Source organism: Rattus norvegicus, chromosome 18 (assembly GCF_036323735.1).
Source record: "Rattus norvegicus strain BN/NHsdMcwi chromosome 18, GRCr8, whole genome shotgun sequence".
NCBI lineage: Eukaryota > Metazoa > Chordata > Mammalia > Rodentia > Muridae > Rattus > Rattus norvegicus.
In genome coordinates, this window is record NC_086036.1 from 22167487 (window position 1) to 22181761 (window position 14275).

A 14275-nucleotide genomic window follows, 5' to 3' on the forward strand; every position below is an offset into this window, starting at 1 on the left:
AGTGAGCTCACAGGTCTCTGGCCTTGTTTTCTTGGCATTTTCTCACAAGTACTCAGAATTTTCTTCACGTGAGTCCATTGCTGGACCGTCCAGCACCTGGTATTGGTCCTTACACTCCTTTTATCCGCTCTTGTGCGCTCTATGTTCACTGAGCCAAGATGCAGAAGCTCTGATCTACATGTGTCCAGTGGGGCTGGGCTCCCCCAGTCAGTTGACTTCTGCATTGTGCCCAGTTGTGATTTTCTGTGATGGCCTCCATTTTCTGGAAAGGGAAGCTTTGATAAAGGGTGGACTAATCTGTGGGTATAAGGAGAAAATTTGGAACATAGTAAGGAATTACGCTGGCCTAGCAAAGTGGAGGTCGTAGATCATTTGCTAAGGTCGATGACCTCACTATTCCCAGGAAGTTGGCTAGGTTTCTAGTCAGGCATGGTTTCTGTCCTTTGGCGTAGGCCTTAAGTCAGATTGGATGACACTTGCTGCTGATGGGTGAATGCAGCTTCTTGGCCCTCTGTGCACTGGTAATTGTGGTAAATAAGTGCCACAGGTGGACAGGAACTGCTTAATTGCTTCCCTCGCTTGGCAGCTTGCATCGTATTTCCTGGAAGCACGAAAGCTAGACCTCAGGAAAGAGTCTCAAGGTGAGTCCTGTGTCCTAAGAGTGTAGTGTCTCAAGCAGTAGGGGCAGAGGACACCAAGGATGTCTGACAAAGCCTCAACCATATTCTTTGTTTTTTTTAACTTATTCACTCTACTCCTTGCTTTTACAACTCACTACCCCATCTCAGTCACCCTCACACAATCCTTTCCCCATCTCTACCTCCCCTTCTCTTTAGTGGGTGGGTTCCTCTGGGTATCCTCCCTCACCCTGCCACTCCAAGTCTCTGTGAGGCTAGGCAATTCCTCCCCCAGTGAGGCCAGACAGTGGAACCTAGCTAGAAGAACATCTCCCATGTACAAGTTTTGGGATATCCTCTGTGCAGTTTTTCGAGACCCACATGAAGACCAAGCTGATCTTCACATCTACTACATATGAGCGGGGAGGCCTAGGCCCAGCCTGTGTATGTTCTTTGGTTAGTAGTTCAGACTAAGAGCTCCAAGGGTCCAGGTTAGTTGACTGTTGGTCTTAGAAACCATATTCTTTTATATTTAGCTCAAATTACACACAATATATAAATATATATATATATATATATGCACATTTATATAAATGTGTGTATATCTGTGTATATGTGTGTGTGTGTGTGTGTGTGTCTGTGTGTGTGTGTCTATGTCTGTCTGTCTTAAAGGATATTAAGCACCCTGGTCTGACTGCTCCCTACATGAACTTGTTCAGAATCAAGCATGAGAAACTACCCTGTGAAGGGTGAGGGTTGTCCTAGTGACTTCCTTGGTTGCCTCTTGTGTGGAGGGCGGGCCCTCGCTGCAGATTTCAGATACCTTTCTATGCTTTGCAAGTGATGTTAGTAGAATCCAGTTTGTGCCATTATTATATGCTTGGGAAGGATTCTTTCATTTTTATCTCATTACTCCTTTCTAATTTATTGTAGAATGAGAGACTTCAAGCCTTGCTTGGAGATAATGAAAAAATGAACTTATCAGATGTGGAGCTGATCCCATTGCCGTTAGAGCCACAGGTGAAAATACGGGGAATCATCCCGGAAACAGCCACACTGTTCAAGGTAAGTCTGATGGCTCTCCACCGTGTGTGATCGGAGCCCAGCGTTTAGAATCAGAGCACAGCTACCTTATAAGAGTGTTATGCCTGCACGTATGTATGTGCACTGCCTGTGCACCTGGTGCCACCAGGTCAGAGGAAGGTGTTAGATTCTCTGGAACCCAAGGTGCAGATGGTTGTGAACCACCATGTAGGTGTTGGGAATGGAACCTGGGTCCTCTGTAAGAGCAACAAGTCTTCATAACTACGGAGATATCTTTCTGGCCTCTTATTATATTTTAAGATCTTTCATGTTACAATGACAGAGACATTTCTAGTGAAAATATGTCATATTTCTATGTCTGGAACTTTATTTTTAGTATTTATGTCTTATATTTTTGGTTGTGAATCTAGCCTTTAATGGGCAAGCCATCTCTCCAGCCCTAGTATTTACTTCTTTAAACAGTAGTTAGAGCCACAATTACTTTTACTCATATATGATATTTTTAAAGGTAAATTTCAAGACTTATATTATGTATTCAGTACATAAGTTCAAATGTCTAGATATGAGGCCCTTTTACTAGTTTTTAAAACGTAACCTGTATACTTTATTTTTGTTAGATTTTTAAGTAGCAGTTCTCTTTTACTTTTTATTGATTCTTTGTGAGTTTCACATCATGCACTGCTGTCCTCCTCATCTCCTCATTTCCCTATCCCTTCATATCTTCCTTTTGGCCCTTGTAGCCTCCCCACCACAAATAAAAATCAGTCAAACAAATAATACTAAAATCACAAAACAAAACAAAAAAAAAAAAACTCATTGTGGAAGCTGTAGTGTGTCAGTGTGTCCCACAGTGTAGTCTTCTGTCCACGCGTCTGCAGATGCTCCTTGCACTGAGTCCCTGGTCTGCTTCCATAAGTCTGACTCCTCACCTGACCTCCTCCCAGTTATCCAGTTGTTGCCCTGAGTTGAGGAGGTCCTGCAGCTTTGGATCAGCTAGACTGGCTCCCGTTCCACTTGTAGATGATAAAAATTTTGGGGTAGGACAGCTCAGAGACCTGGGTCTGGGGCTGGATGGTAGCTGTGCCCGTCAGCCCACCAGCTCTCCCTTGTGCATACCACCAGGGAAGCTCTCCAGCCCTGCTCCTGCTGGACCCCAATGCTGCCACTGGTGGAGGATCCTGCACTCACGTCTTCAGGGACAGATCCCACTTGTCCAGTGCCAGCTCCATTATGCCTCCCTGTCAAGGTGCAGGGCCCACTCTCCCGTGTACTGCAGCTTAGCCTGTGAGGGGCCGGGCCAGCTCTCCATCTCACCACCTCAGGACTGGCTCACCCGTGCTTCACAGACAGGGCCAACTCCACTGTGTTGCCAAGTCGAGGTACAGGGCTTACTCTCCCAAGTGCTACAGCCAGTGAGGGAGCAAGGCTAGCTCTCAGAAGCTCATGCATTCATGGCCTGCTCTCTTCACTACCCCAGGTGACTAGGGGCCCGGGAGGGCATCATCCTGTTCACTCAGGTCATTTTACAGCAGGTGAGCCAGTGTGGGGCCAGCTCTCCCTCACTGTCCTCAGGGCTGGCTCACTTGCACCCTGACCACCAATGTCAGCTCTCCTGTGCTGCCTGGGCAAGTCGTATGTCCCACTCTCCTGAGTGCTGCCACCAGAAAAAGATGGGCTAGCTCTTCAGTGACGGGTATCAGTTCTGCACAGCCCCTAGACATACATCCACGTGGTCCCCAACAGTTTCCCTGACCAGGCACATCCCTGTGTTCTCTAGCATTGATATGAGCCACAGACATTTGATACCATCCCTGCCTGCTGCTGTGTAACCACAGACTCAGGTGCAGCCCTCAGTGGCAGCTTGGGCTTGGGTCTCACCATGGCCCCAGGTGACAGGGTAGCCACTCACACAGGCTACCCTATCGAGGATCTAGTTTGATCTCTCCATGATGCTCAAGATGCCCTACTTCTCTTCTCTCCCTTCAGAGCACCGCATACTCGCACATTGTGGTGGCTCCTATTTATTGCACACTGGCCGCAGTCTGGCAGTCCCCTGGGTGACGTCCTCTATCCACACTGCACAGCACGGCATGGTGGCAAGTGGGTGTCTTCAGCCTGCCTGTGCCGTGGGCCAGAGGGCAGGTCTGTGTGTGGCCTGGCACTCTATAGGTCTGTGTGTCTTCCCCCTCCTGTGCTGCACTGGTCTATGGCATTCCCAAGCCGTGGGGCAGAGGGCGGGTCTGTGGGCATCTTCCCTGCCCACATCATGATATGGGTGAGCTCAGGTCTCTGTCTCCCTCCTGCTTTGGGATGCCATGATTTGATGTGATTTTATTTGATTTTTGAGTGTCCTAAGTATAAAACAGCTTTGGCCACTAAGCCAGGAATCAATAGGATGAACGAAGGGCTGCCTTCTGCCCTGCCCCTGACTGATAGAAGAAGCAGATCTCCTTGTTCTTGAGCAGTGCCAAATGTTCTTTTCACTGCCTACTGCCTGTACAGTAGAAATTGAGTCAGACTAATCAGGCATCATGCAGGATGCTCGGGGAGAGACATCAGGAGCACACAGCGCAAACCTCCCTGACATCCGTGTTCATCAAGTCAGGAAGGACTTGGAGAACATGATAGAAGCGACCGTCCATGGCAGAACAGGAGCGTCCTGAGGTGTACAGAGAGCATCCTGTGCAGCTGAGCTCACACATGCACAAGAGCGTCAGCACACAATAGAACCACACTGGTAGCAGCTATTGTTTCAAAATGTATTTTAATTGTTTTAAGAATTTTTATTCTGTTTCTTTCCCCCCTTTTTGAAAAACTTAATTATAAGTGTATTACCTAGAAGTGGCCTTTAAGTCTCTACGTGTGCATTGGCCCACTGTGCCTTAAGCAACGTGGTGGGAGGCACGCCACCAGTGGGCAACTATAGGCTTTTGATTGCCTTACATTTTAAGTATTTCTTTCAACTCATTTCATTGGTTTCAAAATTCATTAATAACTTAGGATCTTTAAATAATTTAAAATATTGGTTTTATAACCTATAATTGGGGAATACTGGTACAGTATTTATCCTTACATTCTGCTAGGGGGTTGAAATACAGACGTACAATACATGAACAGTCTATGTGTGCAAACTGCTTTCGTTTGGAATAAACCAAAACCCAATGTCCCTTTTTTCTAAAAACCGGTCAGGAGTAATGAGGTGGAAGCTCATTGGGATTTCTCTCAGTCAGGGCAGAGTAGTCCATCTAAGGCAGAGCAGAAGCTTCAAAATAGGAGCTGGTAGCATGTATTTGCCACAGCTTTTGGGTGGATTCCAGACCCATCCTCAGCTATAGAATGTTTTCCTACTGTCTTCTAGGCATTGAATCATGCCAATAGAATGTTACAGGAAATTTTCCTGATTAAAACATCTAGTCCTGTTAATTCCCTCTTCTGCTTTGTTCTTAGATCCCTAGGCTTTCTTGAAAATTGTGAGTTAGCTTAGGCATAGTGAAGCGAGGTGGTCACCATTCAGAGCTGGTGAATGGTGACTTACACAGCGCTAGAGTAACTCCCGGCTACTCCAGTTCATTCAGGCCATCGCTGCCACAGATCTAGATGGTAATGACTCTTCCTTAGACTAGCCAGCCCTGTACTAAGCACATGTTGAAGTTGAGATTTTAATATCTATTTGCAGAGTGGTTAGGATTCCTATAATAGTTTTATAAACCTCTTTCTACTTGAAAGGGTAAGGAGTTCTTTCCCCCAGACCTCTGGAGTTTCTGTAGCCCTCGCCCTGGTAGGAAAAGCTGCATCTTGGCAGAGTGTAGCCTCCTCAGGCTCCGGGATGGGTGCCAGTGTGCAGTGTAAGTCCTTGCTTGCTGTAGATCTCATGTGCTCTTCCCGTTTTTGATTTGGTTTTACATCTTTTTACATCAGCAGATGAAGAGCACAACAGAGGTTCCCTGCCCCTAGTCGGCCCACTCCTGAGGAAGATGGCCCTGGGTCTTTCCTTGAACTGTTGTGAAGTCAGCTGGGACTAAGTTACAAAGACATTTCAGCAGGGCTGGTAACAGGATACCCTAAATAAAGAGGTTCGAGGTTCAGATTATCAGTCCCCCAGTGTTTCTGGCTTCCACAGATTCTCAAAAGTGTTTTTTGTTCTTGTTTGGTTGGTTTTTTTTAGTCTGCTGACTTTCCTGCTCTTTTTTGTAGGTGTTTCTCAAGCATACACCACATCAGTTGGGTGTCTGTGAAGAGCTGTGTGCAGGCTTGTTCTGTCACTAGCGTTTTATTGTCTGCTTGTCCACTCGACTCTTCTTCCCTCTGCGAATCTTTTTAAATTGTTGTTTCTGTGTTTTCTCATGTTGTTGGATTGTATACTCATACATTATATCGGACACACTTATTTGTTGTGTTATAAATCTCTCCTTATTTTCATTTTGCATATTTTTCCTCTCAGAAATTAAAAAAAAAAAAAAAAAAAACAAGACATAGAATCTCTCTCAGAATGGTCTTCTGACCAATTTTCTCCTCTGTGGTGATCTTCAGATCCCTTGGATGTGTGGTGTTGCATGATTCTCCTCCCATTTAAGGTTTGATTCCTGGTGATTTAAGCGTATGGCTAACCTAATCTAGACATTTTACATAACCAGGAGAAAATTCTGGAGGAAGGTAAAATCACTATTTCTGAATAAGTTTCAAAGACATTTGCAGTCTCAACTTGAAATTATTTGAGTTTCAAAGATACAGACTTACTGGTACCTAATTGCCATTAAAGTCCAGAATTCTTGACTTCATCTGCCTGCTTTGGAATGGCGTTCTTTCACCTTCTCGTTTCAGTCAGTCACTGGCACCAAAACAATACAGTGAACATGTATGCAGAGTAGCTCTATGTCAGTCATTTCTATTGTCAGGCTTGGGCCTGGAGGTTTCCTATCTTAGTAGACGGGTAGCTTGGTTCACAGAGGAGGAAGCAGCCGGAAGATTCCCCACGGTCACTCTGCTGCTACATTCTCTGGCAGCGTTGCATTCCTGTGCGCCCTGGTCTGATTCCAAAGCGACTGTTGCCGCACTCATAGCTCCTTGCATGGCCCTGCTTTTCTTTCTGACAGCCAGTTCATTACTTAAGGTCCTGCGTAAATCTGTGGATACCTGAGAGGTGGCATTTCCTTCTGTGTGTGGTAGATCTCCATTCCTTAGCTCCCACCCGAGTTTCAGTCAGTGTCTGTCTTTTGCAGAGTGCTCTTATGCCTGCCCAGCTGTTCTTCAAGACAGAAGACGGTGGCAAATACCCTGTGATCTTCAAGCATGGGGACGACTTGCGTCAAGATCAGCTTATCCTTCAGATCATCTCCCTCATGGACAAGGTGAGCACAAGGCCACAGCCTCGCTTTAGAAACTAGTTTATCATGTCCATGTTCACAGACCCAGAAGCATTTGTGTCACTAACTTACAATGCCACAAAGCTCAGCGGTCTCCACTTGACCTTGACAAGCTTATTTTTTGTCACTGAAAAGTGGCTTTAATGGCAAATAGGATTGCACACGTCCATATGACATTTTTTCCTCAACGTTTCATGGTGTTGGATTTAGTAATGTACCAGTTAGATCTTTGCTAAATGCCGTCCAATCTCTGGCTTTGTAGTTCCTCTTTGTCTTTTTCCACCCTTCATGGCACTTCCTGTGGAGGGAGGTCAACGTGAAGCATTAGGAATATTAGTGATGTTTATTGACAGTATAACCTATTCGAAATAGATGAAAATGTGCCTTATCACCTAAACAAGTCAGCTCCCTCTAACACTGAGTTAGTGTTGCCCTGTGTCTTTATTGTATGACTGTGCAGAGGTATGTGTCACGAGCCTGCTTCCAGTGGTCATTGCATTCATTTCGTGTGTTTTATCTTTCCTTCCAAAGCTGTTGCGGAAAGAAAATCTGGATTTGAAATTGACCCCTTACAAGGTGTTAGCCACGAGTACAAAACATGGTGAGTTCCTTTCGAATCGTGATCGCCTTCTTCAGATCCGGTCAGTAACTTTGTCTTTTTAATTGAAAAATCATTAAGAAGTTAGAGCGTGAGTGAGCTCATTCAGAGAACTGAATACGTAGGGCTGTCCTTCCCATCTTCCTGACCCTCCAGCCCTCCTCCCCTGTCCTGTTGTGCCCCCCTTCTCTTTGCTTTCACATTTTCACTATTTCATTCATTTCCTCTGACTTCTTCCATTGCCCGTGTCTTCCCTGCCCCCCCCCCTTTGCTTTTTATAGTGTTAAAGGGGTGTTGCACATCTACATCAGAACAACACATCTCCCTGCTTTCTGACTGGCTGTAGTTCATAGGATTTTCTCACAGCTGCCTGCCCAGTCCTTTGGCAGTTTCTGTGGCCCAGAAAGACCTTGAACCACGTTTGCAAAGGTCACTGGACAAGTGTATAGAGTCTGCTGCATTTGCAGTGTGTACACACAGATGTATACACACACATTTGAGCACGCACTAACACACCTGTAGGCCTCTGTGGTTCGTGCTTTACTCTCCCTTTCCCACGCCTGGTTGGTGGAGTCCTGCTCTCTGTCTCTCCTTGGAACAAGATTTCTGAAAGTACAGTTCAGGGGGGTTTATGCCCTTTTGCTTTCCTGCAGCAGTTCATTTCTAGCCTTTATTTGCTCTTGGGACAAAGACAAAGAGGAGGCCACCTACCTGAATTGCTGTCAGGCCCCTGCAGCTGTGTCCAGCTGTTTCTTGGCTTCTGCTCCCACTTTCCTAGGCTTTGGTTAGAGTGGATCCCTTGGGTTTCTCTAAGGCTCTTTCAGACTGGGCTTCAAGGTGTTGGGATCTGTATCTGACCTTCATTTCCTGTACAGCTTCACCTGTTACTGCCCCACTTCTTAAAAACATGGCCTAGTTGTGGTATGGCCTTTGATTCCTCTGTAACTTAGATCTCCCTCCTCAACTTCATGGTGTCCTCTCATTTATGATATTTATTCCAGTAAAACTTGAGCTGTAAGTTATTATATATTTGGAGAGAAGCATCTTTTCTTATATATGTGCCATGGTTTATACTACATGGTAGAAAGCTAATAAATGCTGTCGATGGAGTGGCTCTAGCTTTTTCCCCTGTATCTGCAGGGATGCCCTTTGCCCACAAGGTGTCAGGGCCACTGATTCCAGGCCATGCTGGCTGAATCCAGAGAAGCTGCCTCACTCAGATTTACGTGTCTGTTATTTTGTACTATTCTAGTTCCACGTTGACCAGCCCTCACTGTTTGCACACTGCACCCTTCTGGGGCTTGGTTTTGGTTTGTTGTTGTTTAATAGTTCACAGTTTGCATGCCCCTTCTCTGACTTCCAGGAGATGATAGAAGGTGGAGCGGAACTCCACATTTCTTAGAGCCATTTTTAAATTTTTACTGTTGTTAATTCCTATTTGTTTTAAAGTTATGGAAGGTTGCTAAGTTTGAGATAATAGTTTACTACTTTGTGTTCTTTGTGCTGATAGAAACACTCCTAGAGAATCATAAATAAACCAAACTAATGGGAAAACATTGCCTAGTAATTCTGTGACCAGCATAAAGTTAGCACAGTGGCCACAGACCTGGCTCTGCAAGCAGAAGTTTATCGCTTCAGGACAAGGTATGCCCAGTGGAGCCTTGGCTTCTCTGGCTAGCCAGCCAGGTGGCCTGTGGTGCGTCCGCCCTTCCCGATGGCCTAGGTGTGCCCAGCGTGATGCCTAATGCACTTAACGTTTCTTCCTTGTAGGCTTCATGCAGTTCATCCAGTCAGTTCCCGTCGCCGAAGTTCTTGACACGGAGGGAAGCATTCAGGTAATGATGTCATTATGAAATACTCACGGCCGACTAAGAAGGGCTCTGTTACTACTCAAGCCTTCTTTTTTCTCCTTTCTGCAATGCAAGTCTTTGTTTTCTTCAGGTATAAGAATTCTTTGTAGTTGGAAGCTATGCTGTTAGTGATCGGGATGCCCAAGCCTTTGAGCTGTACTTGGCACATAACGGGCTGAGTATCTACAAACACATAAAGTAAACCTCGCCCCCCCCATACACCACACCGCCTAAGGCTTATAGTTGTATTCTGCTTCAAATTGCAGATAGACTAGGTTACTTACTCATTACTTGATGAACAGTTTCAGTTTTTTTAAATGTTCATTCTTAAAACAAGCTTACACCAAATTTTTCCCTCAAGGATCCTCTGTATGGTTGTACCCATATTGTGGCAAATTTTTAATTTGGGGAATTTTTTTCTATCTTTATCTTTAGAGGTCTTGAGGGGGGGAATATGCTTATTTCGTCCCCTTAGAAGAAAGAGTTATCTTCCACATCACATTGTGCTATTTTTCCATCCAGCCCTGCTGTGTGCCCTTTCGCTGTGGCCACACTAGTCATGTGTCTCCGTGGTTCCCTTAGCGCTCGGACTGTGTACTTGTCCCTAATGCTGCCTTTGATGACAGTTTGCTTAAGTAATGATTCCCTCTGTCGAGTCATCCACAGCTGATGTTCATGGATAGATGGCAGCTCACGTGTCATTGAGTCTCAGATGCTATTGATGGAAAGGCTGCCTTCATGGCAGTTTCACCTTTCCTGTCTCCATCCCCTCCGTACATAACAACCCCTGTCAGGAAGGTCTGGCACGCACCCCACGATGACATTTCTAGCTTTCGGAATCTCAGTCTAACTTTCCTGTCTTCTTGATTGCGTACAAGGTTGAGCATTGAAGATGATGTGATAATAGTCCTCCTGCGAAGTGCTCCTTCACATCGCTGTTCCTCTGGGGTTGTTTGCATTTTGATCAATGTGTATGAATTGCTCATATATTTTAGAGACAGATCTTTTCACACATTCACGCAGTGTCAGAAACTAAAAATAGAAGCCTGGGCCTCAAGTGTGTGATTAAATTTCAAGTCATGTGTGTTTAAGGCTCCCAGTACAAAGAAATACCTGTGAATGGGAAGGAAGAAACCGGAAGGTCTCTGGGCTCTTGTAGCCGCATGTGTTACCGAGCCCTCCTATCGCTGTGTTTGTAACCTCGAACTGTCTCCATCTTTAACTAGTCGCTTGGCCATTACTCAGGAGTTGTGATGCCTGACTTGTTCAAATGTGTTAATTTGTAAACTTGCATATCATATCTTTGCAGAACTTTTTCAGGAAATATGCCCCAAGCGAGACTGGACCCAATGGCATCAGTGCAGAGGTCATGGACACTTACGTTAAGAGCTGTGGTAAGCGTTTCGGGCTGTTGGTTTTCTATGGGTGCATTTGAGTGAAGAAAAGCTGGCCATACTGATGTTGCTATATTAATTCATAATTACAACATGTTAAGATCTAAACGTTTTATAAGAGAAAAAGTAAAAGGTGTAGGTGGAAAAAGGTATCCTTGGACTTTCGAGGTGGTAGTGTGTGACTGCTGTTAGTCACAGGCTCCCTCACTCAGCTCACTGCTCTCCCATGTAGGAGCCGATTGCTTCCTGCTGAAGGCTTCCTGTTTGAAACCTTTATCATTAACTAAAGCATGTGGAAAACCTCAGTCAGAAATACTGTTCTCATTAATGCTAAGCAGATCTAACTGTTCTGCTTGGAGAGGGAGTCTCGTGGCCTTGGAAGCTGTTTGTTCTCGGAAGGAAGTAGGACCATGCTTTGGGGTTTCTTTAGAATTTCCTGTCACCTGTGTCACTCACCATGCAGCTTGTATTCATGAGTGCCAATTCTCTTTTCCTTAAGGTACTATTTTACAATGACACTGTTAAAGGAGGGGTTAAAGAGAGATGGTGCTAAGCTGGAGTATTGACCGGCTAAGCTCGTTGTACATTGCTGGACGATTGACAGTTTACCTTCTGTATTTACTTAGTTAGTCATTAGCATATCAATTTCAATGGCAAGTGCTAAATGAGTATTTCAGCCAAGCTTCATGAAGCTTAGGTTACTATAACCTGACAAAATTCTTGAAGATTTGTTGTTGTTGCAAATACTAGTTTCTCTAGTTTTCAGGATATAGCAGAGCCAAGGATGCTGCAGCTTCCTTAAGTTGTGGGGAAATCAGAGACAGTAAAAGCCACGTAGCAGTTAGAATAGCACATACTTCTTATGGTGATGCTAACGTGACTGTTTTCCAGCTGGCTACTGTGTGATCACCTACATCCTTGGGGTTGGAGACCGGCACCTGGATAACCTTCTGTTAACAAAGACAGGTAACGAGTCTGTAGCTGTATTTTGTAGTGGTGATTTTTCTTTTATTCTAGAATCAACCTCTTAACAAAATAAGTTGGTAAAGAATAGCTTCTCTTGAAGCTTTTGTTCATTTTGTTTCTGTATGTGTATGTGCATATGGTGGTTGCACATGCACCATGGTGTATGTATGGATGTCAGACGACGACTGTCAGGAACCAGTTCTCTGCCTACCCCATGGTCCAGGGATCCAACAGAAGTCACTAGGCCCACATGGAAAGTGCCTTTAACTGCTGAGCCAGGGCACTGGAAGGACACTTAGGGGAAGCCCCGCACATTCTCAGGGAGCCTCTGAGCGACCCTCCAGCCCTACTCTGCATGCTGAGCCTCTGTGGAGAAAGCAGCTGCACGCAGGCAGCCAGACTCTTCTGAGCATCTCAGGCTAAATTACTCCTTCTCCCGCCCCTGCTCCTGTCCTCACTTTAGCAGCTGATTTAGGGGTTTCTCTCTCCATGGAAGACAGGCATAGCCATTCCTTTCTCCCTTCTTCCTGACAACTTAGCCCATTTGTTTGTTTGAGCCTAGAAGTTTACCTGCCTCAGCCTCCAGGTTCCTCCACCCACCTGACCTTAGCCCAGATCCTCATGCGGTTTCTGAACCTGCAGCTCTAGAAGTCACTTCTGTCCATTGCTTCAGTTTGGAATAGCCACATATACTAGCTACTCCCTTCAGTGGTTCCTCCCTGCAGCCTTGCTCTTCCCTCCCTTCCTGCCAGCAGGAAGCAGCCCAGGCCTTGAAGCCTGATAACGACTCTCCTGGCTTCACCTCATGCCTCCCCCTTGTTAGTAAGTCCATTCCTCACCTCCAGGAGCCATCAGTAGTAGCATGCCAATTCTGCATTTTCACTGTTGCTTATGGAAGCCACCAACATAAACTCTCCTACGCTCATCTCTGTCTGCATGCTCATCACTGCTGCCTCAAGGCAAGTGCTCTCTTTCCTGTTTCCGGAAAGTTCTTTTCTCAAGTCTTTATAGGGCACACTTTGACTACTGTCTGAGCTGACTTAGCAACCCTGCAGTTGTCTGACACCCGCCTTGCCCTCTGTCACTTGGTAATTATTACCTCATTTTGTTCTTGTGTTGGTCGAAGGTGTGTATTTGCTTTAAGTTTCTGATAGCTGCAAGGGTCCTTATGACTGCTCATCAGTCTTCCCCAGTCAGGGAGCAAGGCCTGTGGGAACAGGGGCCTTGTTCGTCAGCTAGCAGCTTGCCTCTAGGGCTGCAAGCATGCGCACTTAACTAAGAGAACAGGAAAATTAATCATCTCCGCACTTAACTAAGAGAACAGGAAAATTAATCATCTCCGGTCTCCTATGTAGTCCTGTATTTAAGTCATCAAAGTTTCTTTAGTCTTTTACAAAAACTAGGTTTTCAAAATACTGTTTAAAACCATCTTTTCTTATAGGAAGATATTTTTCTGCCTTTTAGCATTCCTCCAATTCTGATAGCAAGAACATAATGGAATAGTTGGATGTAGTCTGATTATTAATATACTAAACCCTATTAACTCACATGCTGCAATAGGATTTCACGTGTTCATTTTGAATTATTGCATGTGAAACTTATTGTGACTGACTTGTGTCTTGACTGCCATGTTCTTGTCAAGGCCAGATGGTGTCTCTAGTAGACAAACCCAAAGGACAGTAGTTGTCACGGAAGCTCTCGGCTATATAAAGCACCATGATGTGTTTGAGGGTGCTCTCCTGTGAAAGAAGCTCTCCTCTGTCTCTTCTCTAGCTTTCTGCCAGACTACAGTGATCCTGTCACTCCTGGCTTGAGCTGGTTTATAGCCGTGCGCAGCGCAAGGCAATTACTTCGCTATCACTGCGTCACCTGACGCTCGTCTCTGGGGGTTTTGTGTGCTTTTTGTTTTGGTGTTTTTTGTCTTACTGTCTGTCTGTTTCTGTCTCTTGTGAAATAGGAGAGGAGAACAGGAAATTGGATAGGTAGGAAGGTAAGGAGGAAGGAGGACCCAGGAAGAAAGTATCATATGCCAAAATATACTGTATGAAAAGACAATTAATAATAAAGACATGAAACCCCTAGAAGAAAACTCAGAGAAAAAGCTTGAAATAAAATAAAATAACAGTTTTGAAGTATAATACACCTTCTGTTACATTGTAGTGATCTCTCTGATATGTATTAATTTTAAAAGTTAATTTGGAGAGTATGGTCACCTCCTTCCTTGATTGGGGTTTTGTGTCTGTCTTTTATTTTAATTAACTAATTAGTTTTGATCTAGAAATCAAATTGTGAGTTTTTACAGTTTTAAGCCTGTGTCAGTTTCCACCAGAGAGTGCTCAAGGCTGCCTGTAGATACTAGACTTCTACAAAACGTGACTGAAGAACATTCTTTTTCTTTCTAAAGACAAGGATTGATTTGGTTTTTGTCTTTTTTTTTTATTCA

At 44.8% G+C, this 14275-nt stretch overlaps 1 protein-coding gene across 4 annotated transcripts in view; it reads left to right on the forward strand.

The window, feature by feature from the left end:
• The window catches only part of Pik3c3 (phosphatidylinositol 3-kinase, catalytic subunit type 3), an 83870-nt gene that overhangs the window by 47810 nt on the left and 21785 nt on the right, over positions 1-14275 (forward strand). For all 4 annotated transcript variants that reach the window (XM_006254488.5, XM_039097083.2, XM_063277567.1 and 1 more), the window contains exons 16-21: positions 1551-1682; positions 6881-7009; positions 7556-7625; positions 9393-9457; positions 10782-10866; positions 11758-11832. In XM_006254488.5, coding sequence (XP_006254550.1) covers positions 1551-1682; positions 6881-7009; positions 7556-7625; positions 9393-9457; positions 10782-10866; positions 11758-11832 — 556 coding nt within the window. The remainder of the gene's footprint in view (positions 1-1550; positions 1683-6880; positions 7010-7555; positions 7626-9392; positions 9458-10781; positions 10867-11757; positions 11833-14275) is intronic.